Genomic DNA, 24,624 nt, shown 5'->3' on the forward strand with positions numbered 1-24,624 from the left:
GACAGAAGACTTGAAAAATATATACATTTTTTTCCACTATACATTTATTCATTCACATATGAATAAATATGTTTATGTGTGTGTGTGTGTGTGTATAAATAGAAAATAATATTTATTTAAAAAATATCTTATATAATACATCATGTTTTATATATAGCAAATTACATAATAAATAATACATATAATAAACATTTTGATATATAATCAATATGGTTGAAGAATAATATATAAATATATATATATATAATATATATATATGCGTTTAATTATTTATAAATAGATTATAATATATATAATACAATTATATAAAAATATTTTAAATCATAGTTTTTCATAATGTAATTATAAAATATATATATGTATAATATGTGTATATATATATATTTTTTTTTAAATGTATATATAATTTTGATTATTAGATTATTAATAAGACATTTTATATAATATATATATAAATAAACATGTTGTTCTGTAAATATATATATATATAGAAGAATGTTTGATTATTTATAAATAGATTCTATTATAATATTTTATATACAATAAAATTACATATAAAATACAATCAATCCATAGTTTTTTCATAATGTAATTAAAAAATGTAATTTTATAATTATAATTATTTTTAAATATATTTGTACCTCCTGAGAGTTTGAATCTCTTGATTAAACTGAGTCTTCAGGTCTTCGAGTGAGCCGTCGTCCATCTAGAACAAAACAAACGTTACCATGATGCTTTTTAAACTTTAACTTTTAATAGATCATACAGTCTATGTCCACTCAAATGCAGAAGTAAAACGGTTATCAAACACACAAAACTTGTTGATGTGATAGTTTAGAGGTATTTCGCAGCACTACTGAGCTCAAACTCACAGGATTGAGCTTCTTCACAGCTACATAAGTGTCTCCCATCCGGCCTCTGAAGACGACGCCGAACCCGCCGGAGCCGAGCCGACAGCCTCCGTCCACCAGGGGGCGATCGTCCCAATCGCTCGTGATGACCGTCAGCTCGCGGTGAGAGAACGTGTGGAAACCTGGGTGAGAGAGGGGTTTTAGGGGCTGATGGGTAACGGATGTCTGATGTGATTATATGAAGACCTTCAGAGCTGCTCCATGTGTTTTCCTCGGGTCCGGTGCGGCTGTCCGGCTGAACGGGTTTAATGACCTCAGGACGGGCGGACAGACGAAGCTCTTCTTCACGCTGCGCTGCGCAGACGGACACCCCAGATGAGTCGGATTTCAAAAGTGTTTATTAGAAATGATTTATAGGTGCACATCATCATTATTGTGTTAATAATATCTTCCTCTTGCAGCTTCTCTTCTCTGATGACGAGGGCGGGGCAACCTGTCACTCACATGAGATCAGCCAATAGCAAACCACAACCATCCAACCAATTCCCCACAGTCAAAATCAAGCCCCGCCCACATTTGTTCTGGATCCAGAAGCGCTTCACTGGGATATACGGCACAATAGGGGAAAAAAGACGAGCGCAACTTCCCTTTCATGCTGACTTTAATACATCTACGTCTATAGATACATTTGAAAAAGCATATTTTTCTGATGATTTAAAGGGCAGCTATTACTTTACTTTTAAACGGTGTTTAAACATAAATGCGTGTCGGCAGTGTGCGTACATAACCACCCTATAGTAGTAAAAATTCACCCACTCCTTTTTTTAATCCTCATAAATCATAAGCAGTGTCTCAGATAAAGCCGTTTGCAGTTTCTATGCAATGTGACGTCACATATGCTTAAGCCCCGCCCACGACTGCTGACAGACTCCGTCCTATTAGCATAGACCCCGCCCATGACTGCTGAAAGGCTTCACCCTATTAGCATAGACCCCGCCCATGACTGCTGAAAGGCTTCACCCTATTAGCATAGACCCCGCCCATGACTGATGAAAGACTTCACCCAATTAGCATAGACCCTGCCCATGACTGCTGAAAGACTTCACCCTATTAGCATAGACCCCGCCCATGACTGCTGAAAGGCTTCACCCTATTAGCATAGACCCCGCCCATGACTGATGAAAGACTTCACCCTATTAGCATAGACCCCGCCCATGACTGCTGAAAGGCTTCACCCTATTAGCATAGACCCCGCCCATGACTGCTGAAAGGCTTCACCCTATTAGCATAGACCCCGCCCATGACTGATGAAAGACTTCACCCAATTAGCATAGACCCTGCCCATGACTGCTGAAAGACTTCACCCTATTAGCATAGACCCCGCCCATGACTGCTGAAAGGCTTCACCCTATTAGCATAGACCCCGCCCATGACTGATGAAAGACTTCACCCTATTAGCATAGACCCCGCCCATGACTGCTTAAAGACTTCACCCTATTAGCATAGACCCGCCCATGACTGATGAAAGACTTCACCCTATTAGCATAGACCCGCCCATGACTGCTGAAAGACTTCACCCTATTAGCATAGACCACGCCCCTCAGTGAGCTGTACACAGTCTGCCATGTTTATCTCCTCGCCAGATCATTTAACAGCAGCATTGAAGTAAGAAACATATTCTTATTAAAGCTACTAAAGTTATCCAGTCAATAGCAGAGAGTGATTTTCTGTTTTTCTTTGTGTGTTTTGTCAGATTAAACACAATAAGACGTGAAAGAGAACTTTTTAATACTCACGCGACGGGTGTGTGTTCTCAGAAAACCATCAGAAGTTTAGACTGATATGACTTTAAAGGGATAGTCCACTTTTTTTGGAAATAGGCTCATTTTACAACTCCCCCAGAGTTAAACAGTTGAGTTTTACCGTTTTCGAATTCATTCAGCCGAACTCCGGTTCTGACGGTACCAGTTTTAGCATAGCTTAGCATAGATCATTGATTCTGAAGGGTCCAGTAGCATTTCTTTCAAAATGACCAACGAGTTTCAATATTTTTCCTATTTAAAACTTGACTCTTCTGTAGTTAAACCGTGTACTAAACCGAAAATGAAAAGTTGCGATTTTCCAAGCCTATATGGCTAGAACTACTCTCATTCCGGCGTAAGAATACAGGAACTGTGCGGCCGTACCATGGGTGCAGCAGCGTAATGATATGACGAAGCACTTGCCGTCAACAAACCAACGTGACAACCTGCTTGCACAGCCTTGTAGCATGGAGACATTTGTGAGAGACGATGTAGATTTACTACGCACAGAACCATGGCTAATCGCACAGGAAACCTAATTTGCCGCCTAAAAACTACACAAACGTAGTCCCGGTCATGTTGGAAGTTACCGAGCTGGGGACTATTTTCAGGTGCTTCGTCATATCATTACGCTGCTGCACCCACGGTACGGCCGCACAGTTCCTTGATTCTTACGCCGGAATGAGAGTAGTTCCTAGCCATATAGGCTTGGAAAATCGCAACTTTTCATTTTCAGTCGATCTTAGTACACGGTTTAACTACAGAAGAGTCAAGTTTTAAATAGGAAAAATATTGAAACTCGTTGGTCATTTTGAAAGAAATGCTACTGGACCCATCAGGATCAATGATCTATGCTAAGCTATGCTAAAACTGGTACCGTCAGAACCGGAGTTCGGCTGAATGGATTCGAAAACGGTAAAACTGTTTAACTCTGGGGGAGTTGTAAAATGAGTATCCCTTTAAAACTGATAATAAACTTTCATGATGAAGAAGAACTGCAATGTCGCGCGAGCGTGAACACGATAGAGATGATCATCAAAGCCAAACAGATTTAGTTTTCGGCAGAGTATCTGAGGCACGAGCTGTAAAGGAGAACTTTAAACTATTTTACATTTTACACTAATTTAAACTTCAAACTACTTTAAACTTCAAACTAATTTAAACTTCAAACTATTTTAAACTTCAAATCACTTTAAACTACTTTAAACTTCAAACTACTTTAAACTAATTTAAACTTCAAACTAATTTAAACTTTAAACTATTTTAAACTTTAAACTACTTTAAACTGTAAACTACTTTAAACTTCAATCTACTTTAAATTACTTTAAACTGTAAACTACTTTAAACTTCAAACTAATTTAAACTTTAATCTACTTTAAACTAATTTAAACTTCAAACTACTTTAAAGTTTAAACTATTTTTAACTGTAAACTACTTTAAACTTTAAACTACTTTAAACTTTAAACTATTTTAAACTTTACACTAATTTAAACTTCAAACTACTTTAAACTTCAAACTAATTTAAACTTCAAACTTTTTTAAACTGCTTTAAACTTTAAACTAATTTAAACTTTAAACTTTTTCAAACTATCTTGTCCAAACTTTCACAAGCCAACTTAAAGTTTGTTTCAATGAACTTTTTAATCGAGAAACTTTTGGAGAACTCTTGAAACGTTGAGTTGACGAAGTGTGTTTTGGAACGAAAACACCAATTTCAGACATATCCGGGTTAATGTAGACGTAGCCTGAGATCCCAGAACAGGTCCTGGCGGTCAGAATACCTGCTTCAGTATGGCAGGTCTTGTCTTCGGGCAGCAGGACGCTGACGGCGGAGAACAGCTGGTGTCGGGTCAGAATCTCCACCAGATCTCCAACGGTGCAGTTTGTGGTTCCCCAGTCGAACAGCATCTCCATCGTGGGACTCTTTCCCTGGAGAACGGCTGCTTCAAACCTCCTAAACCAGACGCCCATAGCAACCATACAGAACATCTTAGCAACTGCATAGCAACCATACAGAACACCTTAGCAACTGCATAGCAACCATCTCAAACACCCCAGTACTGGAGCGGTGAGTTCTGAACAGGTGATTACCACCAGTGTTGAAATTGTTACAGTGTTGAACTAAAACTATAAAATAAAAATTGTTTTCAGTAATTGAAATTAAGCTTAAATAAAATACAAAGCTTGGAAGAGCCAGGACATGTTTTAATATAACTCAGATTTTGGGTGAACTATCCCTTTAAGTAGCTTTTAAAAATGTAGAAAATAATATCACTGGTGCATCTTGAGACAAAATAATGATAGTAACTTATTTTATGATATGCTTTCAGTTAAAACAGCTTTAACATGCATTTTAGTCTGGGAGTCGCTTAAGCCTTGCCTGTGAAACTGGGGGTATAAAATATAAACATTAGATGAAAAACTGAAAAGTGATTTTTTTAAACATTACAGATGTTGGCTTGGCAAATAACTAACTGAAATAAATAAGTAAGTACTTAAATTATTAAAAGCAAAACTGACAAAGACATTAAAAATCACAAAATAATTTCTAAAGCTAAAATTAAAACGGAAAATATACAAATAAAAGCTCATTCAAAATATAATTAAATACTATAATAGTATTCGAGTAATGAAAAAATAATTATGGATTGAACAATGGATGGATATAATGATGGAAGATGAATAGAAGAATGGATGGACCGAAATATGGATGGGATGGACAGAATGATGGATGGATGGACAGAACAATGGATGAATGGACCAAAAGATGGATGGATGGATGAATGGATGGATGAATGGATGGATGAATGGATGGACAGAAGGATGGATGAATGGATGGATGAATGGATGGACAGAAGGATGGATGAATGGATGGGATGGACAGAATGATGTATGGATAGATGGATGGACAGAACAATGGATGGATGGACAGAAGGATAGAAGGATGGATGGATACAGTTATGGATGAATGGATAGAGCGATAGATAAACAGACAGAATGATAGATAATGAAAAAACATACAATTATTAAATATACTAAAATTAAAACATAAAACTGTAACAAAATAATCTAATTAATCTATCATATGTAAAAAACAACAAAAAAAACAAAAACATCAAGAGTTTCTCTTTAAAGGCCTGCTAGTGTGTGTGATGATGATGATGATGATGTACCGGATGTGCAGCTGAGAGTATCTGGGTTCTCCGGAGGTTCCGCAGATGTCCATCATGACGCTCCTCCAGTCCTCCTGCGGGTCCAGCTGGTCAGATAAAGCCCTCAGTGTGGAGAACCGGAGCTTCCGAACCGGCGTGGCCCGCGTGACGTCACACATGCCGAACCGAACCGTGTTTGCTCTTCATGAACACGCGCAGAATCTCTCCTGAAGGGTTCACACACATTCAGGGCTTTTCTTCTTGTGTTTTCCGAGATTGAGTAACTTCCTTGATCTGTTGTCATTTCCCGTTCCTACAACATCCGCTTTAAACCGAAACTAAATGAGATTACGCTTGAATAAAAGCTATAAACCGGGATCTCCACGCTTCACCTGGTATAATAGTCCAAAGTCTGTTTTATACATAAAAGCGAGTTTTTACCGTGGAGATTATAGATCACAATGAACTAGACAAACTTTCTGTAAAAAAAACACACACAAAAAAACCAGTTCTGCAGAGAAACACACAGTTCTTCATGAGAACACGGAAGTGAAAGGAATTCACTGCTTTTGATGATCGAGGTGCCATTACAGAGGACAAAAAACAACTGCAAATATTGTCATTATTCAAGGTAAGTTAGGAAATATCTTAAGTTACTGACCAATGTAAGTGTCATGTTTCCAGTGATCGAGGCTCTGAGTGTTTGTGAAAGTGAGTGAGTGTGTATCTGGTGTCTGCTGACTATTTTTTTCCATTAATCATCATTTTTTTGTATCAATTATTATTATTATTCACAATAACTATTGTAACTTTTTATGTTCAGTGTCACGTTATTCTTTTTATTCCAGTCTTGTTTGAAATGTAGAAGACGAGTCTTTTCAAGAAGAGAATGACCAAATGTGAAAGTGATTCTGATAATCTAATCATGTTGAGACTCAATAATCCCCAACATTCAGCTGAACACCGGTATATCAGAAACCAATTGAGCTAATGACAGTTGAATTGAATAACAAACTGAAGAATTAGTTTTAGACCTTAAGAGGGTAAATAATGCTTCATAATAGTTGATCTGCCACAGTGTCATTTCGTTACACACATTTATTTGCACACACATAGATCTCTGCTATAAAAGTGCAATTATTTAAATACTTTTTCCTTTGCTCCAACAGTCCCTGACGGAAGATGGCAACTCGTTTAGAGCTGCTTCATACTCTAGAAGACCTGAAAGAATGTGATCTGAAGAAATTTAAGTGGCACTTAAAAGAAGATGGACCCGTCGGAGCTGGTAAACTGGAGAAGGCTGGTGTCACTGATATAGTGGATATAATGATGGAGCGTTTTGGACCGGAAGAAGCTGTGGAGAAAACACTGAACATCCTGTGGAAGATGAACCAGAACCAGCTGGCTGAAGAGTTACAGAAGAACTACACTGAAGGTAATAAAAGAGAGAATGGAGAACGAGAGGCAGCATAGATTCATAGACATATATATTCAGATTATTTTCAAAGAAGATTCTTATGTTCACCAAGGTTGAATTTAATTATCAAAAATAGTTAAAATATTGTGAAATATTACAATTTAAAACAATGGTTTTCTATTTATATATCTTGAAAAAAAATCCTATGTTGCCATAAAAGTTTCACAGCTGAATTTCCAGCATCATTACTCCAGTCTTCAGTGTCACATGATCCTTCAGAAATCAGTATAATATGATGATTTAGTTAATAGTTTAATAGTTGTGCTGCTTAATGAAGTGTGGAAACACGATGCAGTGCCTTTTTCAGGATACTTTGATGAACATACAGTCTAATTTCATTCTCTCTCTTCACAGTGCAAGAATCATCAGAAGCAGCCGAGAAACACACAAGAAAACGAGGTGAATTAACCTTAATTATGCCTTACAGTGGGTCAGATATTTCAGCATGTTTGATGTATATTGATCTTAGTACACAACATAACTGCTTTCAGTGCTATAAATGTAAATACCATATGTCTGCTCTAGTTGATTGTGATGAAAATCATGCTAATGTGAAATACATGTTCACACCTTTTCCTGTTTATTTATATTTTTCATAACAGATGATGACTGGCTGCAGGAATTCTTGAAAACTCACAAAATGAACATGAAGGAGAAAGTAGAACACATCTTTGAGTGTAAAAAGGAAAATGAAGCAGATCTCAAGGATGTTTTCACAGAACTCTTCATTACGGAGGGGGATCTTAAAGAAGTCAATCAAGAACATGAGATTCTGCAGATTGATAAAGCCATTAAACCTCGTAAATCACAGGACAGGCCAATCAAATGCAATGATGTATTTAGTCGGAACAAAAAGAAGAAAAAGATTGTTCTGACGAAAGGTGTCGCTGGCGTTGGAAAAACTGTCTCAGTGCACAAGTTCATTCTGGACTGGGCAGAAGGAGAAGCCAATCAGGAGATAGACTGTGTTTTCTTTCTTCCATTCCGAAGGATTAACTGCATTAAAGACAGAGAGATCAGTCTGCATGAGTTTATACAGAAATTTAATCCTGAACTGAATGACCTGAAAACACCAAAGATATGTGAGATATTTAGTCGTAAGCTTGCGTTTATCTTTGATGGACTGGATGAGAGTCGACTGACTTTGGATTTTGACAGTGAAATTGATAAGAGTGTTGATGAGCGATCATCTATTGATGAACTATTTACAAGTCTGGTGAACGGGACTCTGCTTCCATCAGCTCACGTCTGGGTGACATCACGACCAGCAGCAGCCAATCAGATCCCTCCTGAGTATGTAGGGTTGTTCACCGAGGTGCGAGGGTTCACTGACCAGCAGAAGGAGGAGTATTTCAGGAAGAGAATCAAAGATGAGACTCAGGCCTCCAGAATGATCTCACACATTAAGAAATCTCGTAGTCTCTACATCATGTGCTATATTCCCGTGTTCTGTTGGATCACAGCCACAGTTCTTCAGGACGTCCCCGTTGGGAACGATGCAGAGAGCATCAACACGACACTCACTGAAATGTACATCCACTTCCTGCTAATACAGATGAACATGAAGAGCCAGAAGTGTGACAGAAAAACAGAAAGAGAACGTGCCAAGCTCTTAGATTCCAATAAAACAATGATTTTGAAGTTAGCTAAGCTAGCGTTTGAACAGCTGAAGAAGGAAAGCATAGTGTTCTATGAGAAGGATCTGAGAGCATGTGGTATTGATGTGAGTGAAGACTTTGAGTCCACAGGAATGCTCACTGAGATCTTTCAGCAAGAAGCTGGACTTCATGAGAAGAAGGTCTTCTGCTTCGTGCATCTGAGTGTTCAAGAGTTCCTCGCTGCAGTGCACGTGTTCCTCTGCTACCTGGACAAGAACATGGACGAGCTGAAGTTTTTCCTTGAAGAAACACAATTCAAAGCCAGGCCTGACCACATCGACAAGCCAGACAAAAATAACCGTCGGTTTCCTTTTCAGTTCGCAAAACTGTTCAAAACCAACAAGAATAAGAGTATGTCTGTCTTAAAAATTCCAGACAAAAATATTGCTTTACATGATTTACTAAAGAAGGCTGTAGAGAAAGCAATGCAAAGTCAGAAAGGACATTTAGACCTATTTGTACGGTTTCTGCTGGGCATTTCACTGGAATCGAATCAGGAACTGCTCAGAGGCCTGCTCACACACACTGACAACAGCAAAGCCAGCGTCACAGAAATAACCAAACACATTAAAGAACAATTACAAAACCAGGACGATACCATCTCACCTGAAACGTCAGTCAACCTGTTCTACTGCTTACTGGAGCTCAATGACAATTCATTATATACAGAAATACAAAGCTACTTCAGATCATCTCCAGAAAGAGAGCTCCCGTCGTCCATGTGCTCATTGATGGCTTACGTACAGCTGATGTCAGAGGAGGTGCTGGAGGAGCTCGACCTGAGGAGGTACAGGACATCATTGGGAGGCCACATCAATCTCCTGCCAGCTGTGAGATGCTGCAGAAAAGCACAGTAAGAAACTTGTCGACGGCTGTTTAATCAAAGTTTTTAGCGCTGTAAATCAATTTTAGCATAATATGCAGTTTGAAGTATCATGTTTTTACTGATTTTAGAGAGTAAAATCTGTATTTACTAAAATGGATTTACTAAAGAGTGATTTCATAGACATCAATTTAAACGTTATTTTCACTTGACTATCACATCAGCTCCAGCATATATGACATTTATATTTTTACAGAAAGCTTGAATGTTTTACAAAGAACATGACATAACTTATCAATGTTACTACAAACACTGTTCCTACAAGATGAACACACAATACATGCCATGGACAAATGTCCTGTTTTTACAGACTCTCCAACTGTTCTCTCGATGACACCTGCTGTGAAACTGTGGCTTCGGCCCTGCAGACACCAAACTCACTGATAGAGCTGAACATAAGTCTCAATGACCTGCAGGATTCAGGAGTGAAGCTGCTCTCTGATGGACTGAGGAGCCCACACTGTCAGCTGAGGATACTGAGGTTTGAGCTTCATTCTTATACAACACCAACTTCAGTATTTTATGCACTTAAAACAGTATGACATTATAAAACGCTTAACATGAAAATGCTTCACGTGCCTTAATGCACAAAGACAATGATTTTAATATATCAAACTCAGTACACACCATATTGATGATGCCTAACCCTCTGATTATCTTCATTTGTGTCTACACTAGTTGTCTTTGGGGTCTCCAGGGACCCCAGACAATAACATTTAATTTTGTAACAGAATAATACTTTTTTTTTTACAAATGTAATTTTACTCTGTTTATTAATGTTTTTACTCAACATTTGTGCCGTTTTTGGAGGATTTTTGATATCTTTTAAATTTCTAAAAATAAATAAATATTTATTTATTTTATTTTATTATTTTTTTTACAAAAAAAAGCATTTTATGTCAAATTCACTTTATAAAAGACCCAGATTTCTAACTTTTTATGTATGGGGATAACATGGATAATTTTACATGGTTTAATGTAAGATTTTTGCCCATTTTTTGGAAAATGCAGTTTTAAAATAAAAAAATTCACTTTAACCACTAGATGACTAGAGCTCCACTATATGCTATTTGCTGTTTGACTAACCAAAATATATCTTTTCACAAGTTGGATTCAGTTGGATTCATATCTAAATTTTTTTATATCACAATTAGAACAGAAAAAATTAGTGATGCTCCGATTGATCGGCCGCCGATCATGATCGGCCGATATTGGCTAAAAATAGCTTGATCGGTGAACCCCAAAAGCGCCGATCAAAAAAGCCGATCACGTGAAGTAATTTACTCGCGCGACTTTTTTCCACCTGCATGCGCGGCGCACGGGGACACAACAGCAGACCGGAGCTTGCCAGTGTCAACATGATTCTGGCCGCAGAAAGTCATTACAAAGTAGCTAAAAAGTAGTCGTAGCCTACAAAGCGGAGTTCTAGAGAGCAGGGGTCTCCAACACGGCGCTCGCGAGCTGCCAGTAACTCGTGGCCTGACTGGAGGTAGCTCGCCAAGGGGCCGTTCACATATCGCGTCTTTTGCGTGCTCAAGTTCGTTATTTCAAATGTAGGCGTGCGGCAAGCGCGCTCATTATAGAAGCGATGCAGCCGTTTTTTCCAGGCGCAGCGAGATGAAAAAAAAGATTAACTTCAGAATTCCGCAAAAGCGACTAAAACTTCTTTGTCGTTGTGGAGAGCGCAGTGCATGGTTGCATAGCAACGACAGACGCCACGAGAAAATCAGACCGAATTTTACTATTAATAATAAAAGATAAGCTAATGTGCATTGTAAATGTCAGTATTTTATCTTTTTTTGACTCATTCTTTTTATAAAAAAAATATTTAAAGGCTGAAATATGAGGTTTATCTTTTTATAAAACCTTTTTTGTCAACTTTATTTGCACTTGTACATGTTGCAAGAAAGACACTCTTTTAAAATCTAGCCATAATTTATGTTATTATTTTAATGCTTATGTAAACAAAAAGTGCACATTGATGCTAATTTTATTTGTTATTTGCTGGTTCATACGTGTAGGTCTTAAATTTCAATCTTTATGATCTTAAAATGTCTTAAAACGGTCTTAAATTTGACTTACAAAAGTTATTTCATGAATTTCTGTCTGATAAACAACCTACTGGTTTTGTGGTGTTTTGCATTAATGGTTGTTCCAGAAAAAAAATAGTTATTGCCACCTCATAGTTACCAGTAGTTTCATTTCTACAAGTGGTGCAAACTCTGATTATAGATAAAAGATTCCCATTCCTCTGCCATTCTGTGATCGGCAGTGATCGGCAATCGGCAGGTCATGATTTTGGTGATCGGTAATCGGCCCCAAAAATGCTGATCGGAGCATCTCTAGAAAAAATACTATTTGTCAAAGTTTAGCATTTTTTTTACTGAAAAAAGTTTTTCAATAATGTTACACTATGATTAGAATCAAACCTGAACAAGATGTTACAAAGAGAAATGTTAGAGTCTTTAGATTTGATCATTTATTTCAATCATCTGTTTTTAATACAATAATCATTTTAATCAACGTTACAAACTGTAACAGAACAAAAATTTACAGTTTTATATTACATATTTAGAAAAAAAACATAAAAATGCAATGAACTGAAGAGCAATAACAAATGAGTAAATAAAGCAGTAAAAAAATAAAATTGGTACTGTGTGTGTGTGTCTGTGTCTGTGTGTGAGAGTGAGTGAGTGTGTTAGTATGTGTGTGTGTGTGTGTACGTGTGTGTGTGTGTGTGTGTGTGAGAGAGAGAGATAGAGTGACTGTGTTAGTGTGCGTGTGTGTGTCTGGTGTGTGTCTGTCTGTGTGTGTGAGAGAGAGTGAGTGTGTTAGTATGTGTGTGTATGTGAGAGAGAGAGAGTGAGTGTGTTAGTATGTGTGTGTATGTGTGAGAGAGAGAGTGAGTGTGTTAGTGTGTGTTGGTGAACGTGTGTGTACATTGTCGATGTGTCAGTGTCACCAATTTATGTTTGTGGTGTTTCTGCATTTTATTTGGCAAATTATAAGACTTTTTATTATAACCTTACAAATGTATTCGTGTGTGTGTGTGTGTGTGTGTGTGTGTGTGTGTGTGTGTGTGTGTGTGTGTGTGTGTGTGTGTGCACATTTTCAATGTGTCAATGTCACCAATTTATTTTTGTGGTGGTTCTGCATTTTGCATGATTTTATTTTACAAATGGTAAGAGAACAGTTTTTATTCTGAAAAGTGTGTGTGTGATTGTGTGTGTGTGTCTGTCTGTCTGTGTGTGAGAGAGAGTGAGTGTGTGTCTGTCTGTGTGTGAGAGAGAGTGAGTGTGTTAGTGTGTGTATGTGTGTGTGAGAGAGATAGAGTGACTGTTAGTATGTGTGTCTGTCTGTGTGTGAGAGAGTGAGTGTGTTAGTATGTGTGTGAGAGATAGAGTGACTGTGTTAGTATGTTTGTGTGTGTGTGTGTTTGTCTGTCTGTGTGTGAGAGAGAGAGTGAGTGTGTTAGTGTGTGTCGTGTGTGTATGTGTGTACGTGTGTGTACATTGTCTGTGTCAGGGTTCTGCATTTTATTTGGCAAATTATAAGACTTTTTATTATAGCTTTACAAATGTATTCCTGTGTGTGTGTGTGTGTGTGTGTGTCTGTCTGTGTGTGAGAGATAGAGTGACTGTGTTAGTGTGTGTGTGTCTGTCTGTGTGTGATAGAGAGTGAGTGTGTTAGTATGTGTGTGTACGTGTGTGTGTGGGTGTGAGAGATAGAGTGACTGTGTTAGTGTGTGTGTGTGTGTGTGTGTGCGTGTTTGTCTGTCTGTGTGTGAGAGAGAGTGAGTGTGTGTGTGTGTGTGTGTGTCTCTGTGTGTGAGAGAGAGAGAGAGTGAGTGTGTTAGTGTGTGTGTGTGTGTGTGTGTGTCGGTGCACATTTTCAATGTGTCAGTGTCACCAATTTATTTTTGTGGTGGTTCTGCATTGGATGATTTCATTTTACAAATGATAAGAGAACAGTTTTTATTCTCAAAAATGTATTCCTCTATATATGTGTGTGTGTGCGTGTGTGTGTTTGTTTGTGCATGCGTGGACACATAGATTTCTGTCAATGTTGGAAGTGTGCCACTTTATTTCTGTCTATGTGTTCTGCGTTGTTTCTATTTTGATGATGAATTTTGTATGTTTACTATGCGGGGTCTTTTTATTTTTTTAGAAAATATCAAGATTTGTCAATAAAAAAATATATAATTTGGGGGTAGTCTACACTGCCTACACGGCCCACCAGATGGCGCTCCGAGGCCCACCGGTTGCGAATCACCGCTCTAACCTGTTAACATGGGTGGCGACATTTTTTTTGACATGTATTCTTGTTTGTGTTTATGGCTATAACCAGCAGAAAGAAAATGAAGCCTTTATTAGCCATTTAGAGGAAAATGTGTTGAAATGTTTAACTAAATACCCAAATTCCATGCTTATTTTTGTTGGAGATTTTAATGTTGCCTTAGATTGCAACAGAGACAGATGGCCTCCAAAACTCCCTGACAATACTAGTTTATACTTGAAAATGTTTATGCAAAGATTCTCTTTGATCGATAGATGGAGAGTGTTACATCCCTCTCAAAAGTTCACATGGAGTAATAACATACTCGGTTACTAACGTAACCTCGGTTCTCTCTTGAAGAGGAACGAGTACTGCGTCGAAGACGCTACGGGAAAGATTCTTTCTCGAGATATTGAAGCCTAAAAAAATGAATCCTTAATTTTGTATTAATGTAAAACGCATTTCTGCAGCATACAGCCTTAGGCGGACAGCTTGCGCGCCTATTGGCTGTTCTGCCAGAAAAGCAGCAGCCTATGCGAGGCCTCAAGTGACACTTGACCCAATGAGGGCGCTTCGCGCCCTCAGCGTCACGTCCCGCCGAAACGGGCGTGGCCTAGGCTTATAAATACGCGAGCATAGCTGCTCCACACTGATTTTCGCCACTGAAGCGACGCAGAGTGGGCATGCACGGCACTGAGACGCAGTACTCGTTCCTCTTCTAGAGAGAACCGAGGTTACGTTAGTAACCGAGCACGTTCTCTTACGAGAGTTCTTTCGTACTGCGTCGAAGACGCTACGGGAACCCCATGTAAAACGCCGTGCGTGCTCGGATCCAGCACAGACACCCAAGGGTGCGCGCGCCCAGGGCATGCAAGTGCCTACACACAACAACTCACAGAGAGTTTTATAAGGAGAGCGGCTAGAATAGCATCATCCCTTTATAATAGCATATATATGTAGCAAAATAGATATATGTGGCGGGTCATAGCATGCTCATGGGACATGGTTGTCAGTGAGTGATGCTTAAACATAAGGTGATCTGGGTCGCGATGCGGGGCAGGGACACCGTTTGAGTCTCCTAGACCGAGAGCAGTTTAGCCTGCAACGCGGGAACCTCTAGGTTATAGAACCTTATAAATGTAGATGGGGAGGCCCAGCCTGCCGCCATACAAATATCTTGCAACGAGATTCCACTATACCAGGCCCACGAAGAGGCCATGCCTCTCGTAGAGTGTGCTCTGATGCCCAGAGGGCATGTTAAACCTTCTGATGCGTAGGCCAGCGCTATGGCATCCACCACCCATCTAGACAGGCTTTGTTTCGTTGCGGCTCGCCCTTTAGAACGCCCACTGAACAAAACGAAGAGCTGCTCCGTCTGTCTAAAAACAGCGGAGAGGGACACATAAGCTCTTAATGCCCTGACTGGACAAAGGGAGCTATTTCCGTCCTCGGAGGCCGGCAGAGCCGACAGGGAGATGACCTGAGCCCTGAACGGTGTGTTGAGGGACTTAGGCACGTACCCATGTTTCGGTTTTAATACGACTTTAGAGTCGTTAGGCCGAACTCCATACATGACGCTCTCACTGAGAGTGCCTGCAAATCCCCCACACGCTTCACTGAAGCAAGAGCCAAAAGAAACACGGTATTGAAAGACAAGTGCTTCATGTCAACTGAGTGTACAGGCTCAAATGGGGCACCCTTCATGGCATTCAGTACCGTAGAAAGGTCCCAGACGGGGACTGAAGGAGGTCTGGGAGGATTCAGCCTCCTGGCTCCTTTGAGGAAACGAACCACCAGATCGTTTCTGGCCAGTGAACGGCCAAGCGTCGGATTAACGAACGCTGATATGCAGGGGCGGCTGGCCAATAGAGGGCGCTAGGGCGCCGCCCCCCCCATGAGCCAGACCACAGTTTATGAGCCACACTCATTAAATAAATAAGTAAATACATACATAAAACATACATACAAATTGTCAGTATTTGTGTGTTTAAGATATTAAATACACCCAGTATATGTGAAAAATATGATAGAAATTAAAAATGTCTGCTTTTTCAACACGTCTCCTCCACCTGCGTGCACGTCTAATCAGCTCTGGGGCGCTGGAGAAATCGCCCCAGAGAGGCGGGTCTGTGGAGCAGCTTAGCCAATTGCTGATTTAAGATATACATGTTTGACATAAACTGTAGCCAATCAGCGAGCTCAAATCTAGTCAGCTATGGGCACTTCTGTTAGCGCCCCAAACTGCGCGTGCCTGCCCGCGCTCATGCGCGCCTATCTCGATCAGACAGCGGTCTATCGCCTGGCTAGCTGGATGCGTCATGCTAATGCCTTGTTTTGCTTTCCGTGATTACTTTTTAAAACAACAGGGACAGATCCAACATGGACAGTTACCGAAGTGAGGGATCTGTCTGAGAAAGAAACTAAACTTTTTGAGTTAAATTTCAAATGCAAATGGAAAGTTTGTGCAATTTGTTTGTTTTTGTTTAAGTTCAGTCTTGTAATATGGCATTAAATAATTACTGACTTTTTCACAGAGCACTGGTATCATGCAGTTTGTGTTAAATTGTGTTTGGGTGGTGACTGCCGTTCCCAACAATGTATGTTAGCTTTGTAAAAGTAGGGATTTAAGTTAGCACTTACTAGCATGAAGAACAAATATAGACAGGCTGTGCATGGAGATCGATATAATTCAAACTCTCTTCGATACAAAGACATACCCTGTGTGAGTTCCTGTGTTTAATGATGATCACATTGAAGATCCACACGATTGCAAAAGTGGCATTGATTTTATACAACAGTTCAACAAACAAAATATTAATATTAAGTGATGTTCATTTTCAACACAGTTGTCACTATTTTTACAATAAATTAATAGCTCCAATGAAAGCCACAGCAGAACTGCAGCACACAGCAATGATTGTGAACGATTCAATGATTAATTCATAAATACAGCCACTTGCTTCGTTACTTAATGAATGACTCGATGACTCATCACCTACTGGCAGTTTTAATTTAATATTTAAAAGCATCACTTCGTTTTTACCATCATTGCGAATTTATCCATTTAACTTTTTTTTTAATTCAAAGCATTATTTATTTTATAAAGGTATTTGTAAAGGTAAAAATGCACTTGAAAAAAATCGATTTAGGGGGGCAAATATTGTCTCTTACTGAAAAAGGTGTGACTGAAGAGTGGGGGTACGCAGAAGCCTCTTGGGGTACAACTCTAAAAAGTTTGAGAACCACTGGGACTGGGTTAAGGAATAGAACAAAATAAACATCAAAGCACAATACACATACCAAGGGCAGAAAGTAGGCCTAATACTCCCATGGTTACCAGACTATTGAAACCGGCTGTGACAGCCCCACCTAAGATATTTTTCACCAGCCGCCACTGCTGATATGGCCGCCACGTATACTTTAAGCGTGGATGGGGTCCTACCCTTATCCAACAGCTCTTGTAAGAAAGAGAGAATCTCCGTTTCCCCGCAGTGCAGGGGTGACAGACCCCGGTCTGAACACCAACCAGAGAACACAGACCATTTAGAGGTATAGAGCCGCCTAGTGGATGGGGTTCTAGCCTGCTCGATCGTGTCTAATACTCCCTTCGGGAGGTTAGCGGGTACCCGTTTATGGCCCACACATGTAGGGAGCATAATTCTGGGCGAGGATGCAAAATCGCGCCCTTGGCCTGAGAGAGGAGGTCCCTCCTCACTGGTATCGGCCATGGAGCAGTGCTCGTCAGCTGCATCAGTACTGGCAACCATGCTTGGCTCGTCCAGTATGGGGCAACGAGTAGCACTGAGCATCCGCTTTCTCTGATTCGCTCCAACACCTGAGGCAGGAGTGAGACGGGAAAAAGCATTGAGCGGACAGCGGGGCCAGACACTGGCCAGCGCGTTTGTGCTCTTTGAAAAGAATTTCGGGCAGTGAGCATTCTCTTGAGACGCAAACAGGTCTATCTCTGCTCTGCCGAACCTCTTCCACAGCAGCTGTACTGCCTGTGGGTGTAGAGACCACTCTCCCGTAGGAACGTTGTTCCGTGAGAGTCTGTCCGGGCCTACGTTCAGGTGCCCTGGCACGTGTACTGCTCTCAGTGAGCGCAGGCTGTGCCGGGCCCAGACAAAGAGGCGTTCCGTCAACCTGTAGAGGTTTCGGGATTTTTCACCCCCCTGGCGGTTTATGTAGGCCACTACCGACATGTTGTCCGAACGGACTAGGACGTGGTGTCCCTTTATCCGAGGACAAAAACGCCTCAGCGCTAGGTCCACTGCCAACATTTCCAGGCAGTTTATGTGTAGTGACCTGACCCGTTCTGGCCACTGGCCAAAGAGCGGTCTGCCCTCGAGGAAGTCCCCAGGCTTACACCTGACCGGTACCAGTCTGACGCACTCCATGGTATCAGGGCTGCCATGCACACCTGATCGACCTTGAGGCGATAACGACCGTGGAACCATGCTCGGCGCGGCACTCGCGCTTTCAGCCAGAACTGCAGTGGGCGCATGCGCAGCAGACCCAGCTGTAGTACTGAAGAGGCTGAGGCCATAAGGCCCAGCGTCCTCTGAAACTTCCTGAGCGGGACTAAGCGACCACTGCGGAAGGATTTCAGCATACGCAGGATGTTCAGTCTGCGCTGTGATGACAGCTGTGCCGACAGCTGTGCCGTCATGGACAGCGAGTTCAGTTCCGTTCCCAGAAAAGAGATATGCTTTTGACTGGGAATTAGTGAACTTTTATCCCAGTTGACTCTGAGACCTAGACACTCGAGGTGATCGAGTATTAGGGTTCTGTGGCGAGTGAGTTCTGAACATGATTGAGCTAGAATCAGCCAATCGTCCAAATAATTCAGAATTCGAACGCCTCGAAGTCTCAGGGGTGCCAGCGCCGCGTCCATGCACACTGTAAATGTACGAGGTGCTAGAGACAGGCCGAATGGCAGGACTGTGTACTGATATACCTGGCCCTCGAAGGCGAATCTCAAGAATCGCCTGTGACGTGACGCAATTGGTATTTGAAAATACGCGTCTTTCAGATCTATTGCCATAAACCAGTCTCCTCGGCGAATCTGCGCGAGGATTTTTCTGGTCGTGAGCATTCTGAACTTTCGCTTCATAAGCGCTCTGTTCAGATACCTCAGATCTAAAATGGGTCTGAGACCCCCGTCTTTCTTTGGCACCAGGAAATATCTGCTGTACAAACCCCCTTCGCTTTGAGCTTGAGATAAAGGCTCTATGGCCCCTTTGACCAAAAACTTCGCTATTTCGGCTCGAAGTAGATGTGCTATTCCTGTTTTTACCGTGGTCTCGACCCTCGTCATGTAACGGGGAGGGCGTCGAGAGAACTGTAGCGAATAGCCTCTTGTTATAGTTTTTAGCACCCATTCTGAAACCCCAGGGAGTAACTAGGGGTCGAATGAATTCCAGGCCCTGGTCGTGAAATGGCGGCGACACGCGAGCAACCGTGTGCTGTAACATGGCGTCTGAGGCGGGGGGTTATGTTTGTGAATAAATGTGGGCGCGTGATACCGTGTATTAGAACTGACTGACCGTGCGTTGGTTTCGTTTTTACAGAAACCGCGGGACGTGCAGTGTGTAGTGGTTGTGGGCACTGGATAGTGGTCACGCTTACTACATGTGATGCACAATCGACGTGAATCGATTTTATGTGTGCAGACCCTGTGTTGTACGGGGCTGTGCTTGTGTGTACGAATGGGCACTGGGTGGGCATTACAGTTACACACATTACACCATCGGCCGTGGCCGGGACATGCAATCGTTTCGTTTTTACAGAAACGTGGGACATGCAGTGATTGTGGGCACTGAACAGCGGGCACGTTCACTACATGTGATGCACAATCGACATGAGTCGATTTTATTTGTGCAAGCCCTGTATCGTGTAGGGCTGTGCTTGTGTGTACGAATGGGCACTGATTCGTGGGCATTATAGCTACACACATTACACCATCGGCCGTGGCCGGGACACCAGAAAATAAATTTTTCAGATTTACCTGGGACGTCGTAAAAACAACGTTTGAGTGCAGGCAAACGGGCCGTGCCGCAGCGGGACTTGAACACCATCGCTTTCCTAGGCGGGCTAGGAAGGTGTGGCGACTGCTCAAAGCTGAAGCAGAAATACGCATCCTGGCTGAAAATGGGGCTTTCCAGGACTTCCCAACTTCTTCGTGAAACTCAGGAAGAAAAGCGCGAGTCGTGAGGACGGTAACGTACGTCCCCCTGCAGAAAAGCAGCCATCCAGCCGGTAAAGCGCAGGCTCCACGGGCGCCGATCACTCAAGACCGAGGCTTCGCGGCGGCCTGCGTGAGCGATGCTGGCCTGTCTTCTTCGATGCTCGCGAGCGGCGGGGGTGGGGAGATCCTCGGAGCTCGCCCATCCCTCACTACCCGAAGCGAGGAGAGAACAGCGGTCGTCCTCCACAGACGCGGCTTCACCTTCCTCGTTTACGACGGACGTGGCGGCAACAGCGGCCCTTGTCCGTCAGTAGATAGTCCAGCGAAGCGGGCGGAGAAGCTGGCGGCAGCAGCGGCGAGCTCCTCGTGGCGGAGGGAGGTTCCGGGATCCGCTGAGCACGGCGCTTTTACGGCGCGGTACTGCAGCGGGCAGAGGTGCAGCTTCAGCGAATGACACCAGGCGAGTCCTCAGAGTCACCGTAGGCATCAAATCACAGTGATGGCAGCCACCATCGATGAGAGCTAAAGCTGCGTGATCCTCACCCAGGCAGGAAGCACAAGCACGTGGTCCCCGTCGCTGAGTGGGGCTCTAACGAGCCGCAGGAGGTACGAGGCATCTTTAAAAAGACACTCGTTGCTCTTTTGTGAGGTAAAAAATGTGTGACGCAGCGGCGAACACACACACAAAACACACACAAAGTGAAAAGGATATAATCCACGCCGGATAGCGCTGCAGGGAACGGCTACTGAAGGCGGCGATGATCAGCTGCTTCAGGGAAAGAGCGCGTCCTGCAGAGTTGCTTTCTCAGACGGCGGTGGTGGCTTGCTATCCAGATCCAACTGGTGAAGTAAAGAAAATCAGTGTGGAGCAGCTATGCTCGCGTATTTATAAGCCTAGGCCACGCCCGTTTCGGCGGGACGTGACGCAGAGGGTGCGAAGCGCCCTCATTGGGTCAAGTGTCACTTGAGGCCTCGCATAGGCTGCTGCTTTTCTGGCAGAACAGCCAATAGGCGCGCAAGCTGTCCGCCTAAGGCTGTATGCTGCAAAAATGCATTTTACATTAATACAAAATTAAGGATTAATTTTTTAGGCTTCAATATCTCGAGAAAGAATCTTTCCCGTAGCGTCTTCGACACAGTACGAGAGAACTCTCGTAAGAGAACTCTCTCTCCTCCCAGTCCCGAATTGATATGTGGCTTATCTCTAAAGAATTATGCAATACCTCTACTGACATTTTGCCATCAACATTTTCTGACCACAAGAGTATCTTCATTCGTACCTATTTTCTTGCCTCTGATAATGTGCACAGATTCTCTTCTTACTGGAAACTTAACAACTCCATTCTCTCTTACAGTGAAGTAGAAGATGAAATAATAATAATTAATAATGTAATTCACAAAAATTGGAATAAAGCAAGAGAGGAGAATAGTTACAGCAGCAACTGGGAATTTACTAAATATGAGATTGGCAAATATCTTAGGAACTTTAGTACTGATTTGGCAAAAAAGAAAAAAACTGATGAAAATTCTGTTATATGTAAAATCACAAATCTTTAATCTAAAAATGTATCTAATCACATTAAAGGAGATAGAGGAAGCTACTAACTGTTTAAGCCAACAAATCTCCCGGATCAAGCGGACTCAGCTCAGAATTTTACAAGCTATTAGCGCCATTCTAGTTAAAGGTGTGTGAGGAAAGTATAGAAAAAGCATTACTTCCAGCCATATTATGTCAAAGATTAATAACTCTTATACCAAAATTAAATAAAGATCCCCTCTCAATAGACAATTGATGTCCAATTACACTATAAAATAATAGCTGCAGAAAGATTAAAATATGTTTTGAACTCTATAATTGACGAAACACAGTCAGGATTTATGCAGAAAAGACACATTTCTAATAATATACGGTTAGTACTAGATATGTTAGACTATTCAGAATTTATTGACAATGATGGCTTCATTTTCTTTTTAGATTATTACAAAGCCTTCGATACATTGTAAAACAAATTTTTATTTCAGGCTCTTAGAAAAAGTTTGTCCAATAATGGCAGACAGGAATCAAAGGAGCTGCTAAAGTTCAGGAAGTAGTGCAGCTGTGCATAAAGCCCATTTGTTTAGTACAATTGTAACAGAAGTTTCATTATTTCGCCGTTAGATGGGGACAAAGACTGTCTTTATGAGCGAGTCAGTCTGTAGAGAGACTTTTATATTGAAAGGACTGAAACTTGTGAACTGAACACGGAGAAGCAAGACGCGACTGACTAATGACTAGCGGGACACAGAAAACCCCATAACTGTTCAAAGGACAAGATATCGCAGCGGACATTCAAACTGATTTTTTTATTACGAATATAGGACTGACCTGAAGGAAAATACTATATCTACTGTAAATGCAGGTACACTCACTTACTCGATCTCTTACAATACATAGTTCCCACAGGCCAATTAATGTCACATGACCTCCCCGGAGACGCCATCTTTGATGGCATAAGCTGCATACTGTCTATGATAAGCTGCTGTGTTTACAAAGTTTTACAAGCAAATTTCGAATATTTCTTTCTGTTTATAATGTTACGAAAATCATGAAGTGACAGAGATTATAAAGAGACTCTATCAACACAAGACAGAGAGGTACAATGCGAAAAATTCAGTCATAAATGGTGTGGATCTGTATGCGCTAACGAAGGAAGCACTGCATGAGCACTTATTATGCAGCTTTGCCGCAGATAACGTTACAGTATTATCATGTGTACCATTATCTGGTATTGGCTAGGAGTTTTTACACATGAGCAATTCCGAGCCTGGAAATCACTGGAGGCGTACAATCAGTTTGCCGAGGGTTGGGTTGGGGACGTTTGCTCAAGTGCAATCAATGGAAAAGTAGTCATCATAGCGAAGATACGTAGCATTATGCTAGACTATCTGTCTATTAAAAAGCCATAGCCTGCACAACTTAATTTCTATGTTCCCCTTAAAACAGTCATCGGTGCTTTCTGTAACTTGCATGTACTTATTTGTACACTGAAGAATAGGGGTGAAAAGGTACATGTATTCGTATTGAACCGAAACAGTACGGACGTCACTGTATAAAAATAAATAAAACTTGCGTGCAAATTAAGTAATATAATGCGGAACTACTTTATATAGGGACATAATCTGAGATTGGAATGCGTGCGTGTGTGTGTGAGAGAGAGAGGCGCGGGCGCGATCGAACAGTGGAAACAATGTTGTTTTTGTATGTTTTTAATACCTCGTCATTTTGTTCATACAGGACATCATTCAAACTGCAAGTTGCATCGGTATATTGTAAAATTCAAATTTAACTGAACCTCCGGCACGATTTGAACATCCATTGACCCAGCAGGAGATGACCATTTTCACTTTTTATCACGAAATGAACTCGTTTCAGCTTCTCCTTCTAATGTTTTGCCCACAGAAATGGCGGCGGGTCGGCAAATGCCCGTATGTTGTGACGTCATGTAGGAACTATGTATAGACGAATCCGACGAGCGTTCTGTGTAGGCTGCCATCTTGTGGCGACGCCATTACTGAGCTGTTACCGGTATGTAAACAAACCTCCGTGATAACGCACCCTCGATGACAGCTACAGCCAGGCAGAATGACTTGTTGGGTTGATGATATTAGACAGTGGCCTCCAGTCACAGATGAAGGTACAAACGATCTTACAGATTATTTATGAAAATAGTTTGGCAATAACTATGTTATCTAGGCTAACATTAGCTAACGAAACTATAAAAAGATCTGTCCATTTGGCAATAATAAATAAATGAATGACATCAAATAAACGAATTCCTGTTTTTCATTTGTGTCCATTATTTATCTCATTTTCACATTGCGAAAGGCAAGGGTAAGGTACAGCTAGAAAGTATACATAATATCGACAAATTAGTGTTTTTTAACATGGAAAGAGGTCAATATAACAGCAGAACAATGTCACATAACGTTACATTTAGCTCAGGAAAGCCATTTAATGACCATAGCATGTTAATTGAATAGATAAAAATTTTGCTGAGCACTATATTACATATTTATTATATTTTATGTAACTCACAACGTTTACTCTTCCAAATTGAAATTTTACCGCCGCCATTGAAACAATTGATAACGGAACATGTTTTCCCACTCGACATTATAAAAGTTACACGTTAGTGACAGTCGTAAATCGCGGGCTGTTTATTCCAGTGGACGCAAGTTGCAACTAAACCAATAGGAGGCAATGGCGCAACGCTACCCAGCAACAGCTCAGTTATGGCGCCCGCTTACTTCCAGTAGTTTCGCCGGATTCGTCTTATAGACAGTATATAAAGTCTATACT

The 24,624-nt window shown here is 41.3% G+C and overlaps 2 protein-coding genes across 7 annotated transcripts in view; one reads left to right on the forward strand and one right to left on the reverse strand.

Annotated features, from left to right (window-relative positions):
- Positions 1-6,087, reverse strand: part of irak4 (interleukin-1 receptor-associated kinase 4) — a gene marked incomplete at its 5' end in the record, with an annotated part of 11,499 nt that extends 5,412 nt beyond the window's left edge. For 3 of the 5 annotated variants that reach the window (XM_079604506.1, XM_079604505.1, XM_079604507.1), the window contains 5 exons: positions 642-706; positions 873-1,033; positions 1,098-1,205; positions 4,435-4,607; positions 5,827-5,984. In XM_079604506.1, coding sequence (XP_079460632.1) covers positions 642-706; positions 873-1,033; positions 1,098-1,205; positions 4,435-4,607; positions 5,827-5,984 — 665 coding nt within the window. Of the gene's footprint in view, positions 1-641; positions 707-872; positions 1,034-1,097; positions 1,206-4,434; positions 4,608-5,826 lie in introns of all 5 variants that reach the window. The other 2 variants (XM_079604504.1, XM_079604508.1) reach the window with 2 other exon arrangements.
- A 52-nt stretch (positions 6,088-6,139) lies between these two features.
- Positions 6,140-24,624, forward strand: part of LOC306994145 (NACHT, LRR and PYD domains-containing protein 3-like) — a 56,839-nt gene continuing 38,354 nt past the window's right edge. For both annotated transcript variants that reach the window (XM_079604503.1, XM_079604502.1), the window contains exons 1-5: positions 6,140-6,436; positions 6,975-7,240; positions 7,637-7,681; positions 7,885-9,793; positions 10,134-10,304. In XM_079604503.1, the coding sequence (XP_079460629.1) occupies positions 6,988-7,240; positions 7,637-7,681; positions 7,885-9,793; positions 10,134-10,304 (2,378 nt within the window). In that variant the 5' untranslated portion in view covers positions 6,140-6,436; positions 6,975-6,987. The remainder of the gene's footprint in view (positions 6,437-6,974; positions 7,241-7,636; positions 7,682-7,884; positions 9,794-10,133; positions 10,305-24,624) is intronic.

The sequence above is a fragment of the Phoxinus phoxinus genome (assembly GCF_949152265.1).
Source record: "Phoxinus phoxinus genome assembly, chromosome: 25".
NCBI lineage: Eukaryota > Metazoa > Chordata > Actinopteri > Cypriniformes > Leuciscidae > Phoxinus > Phoxinus phoxinus.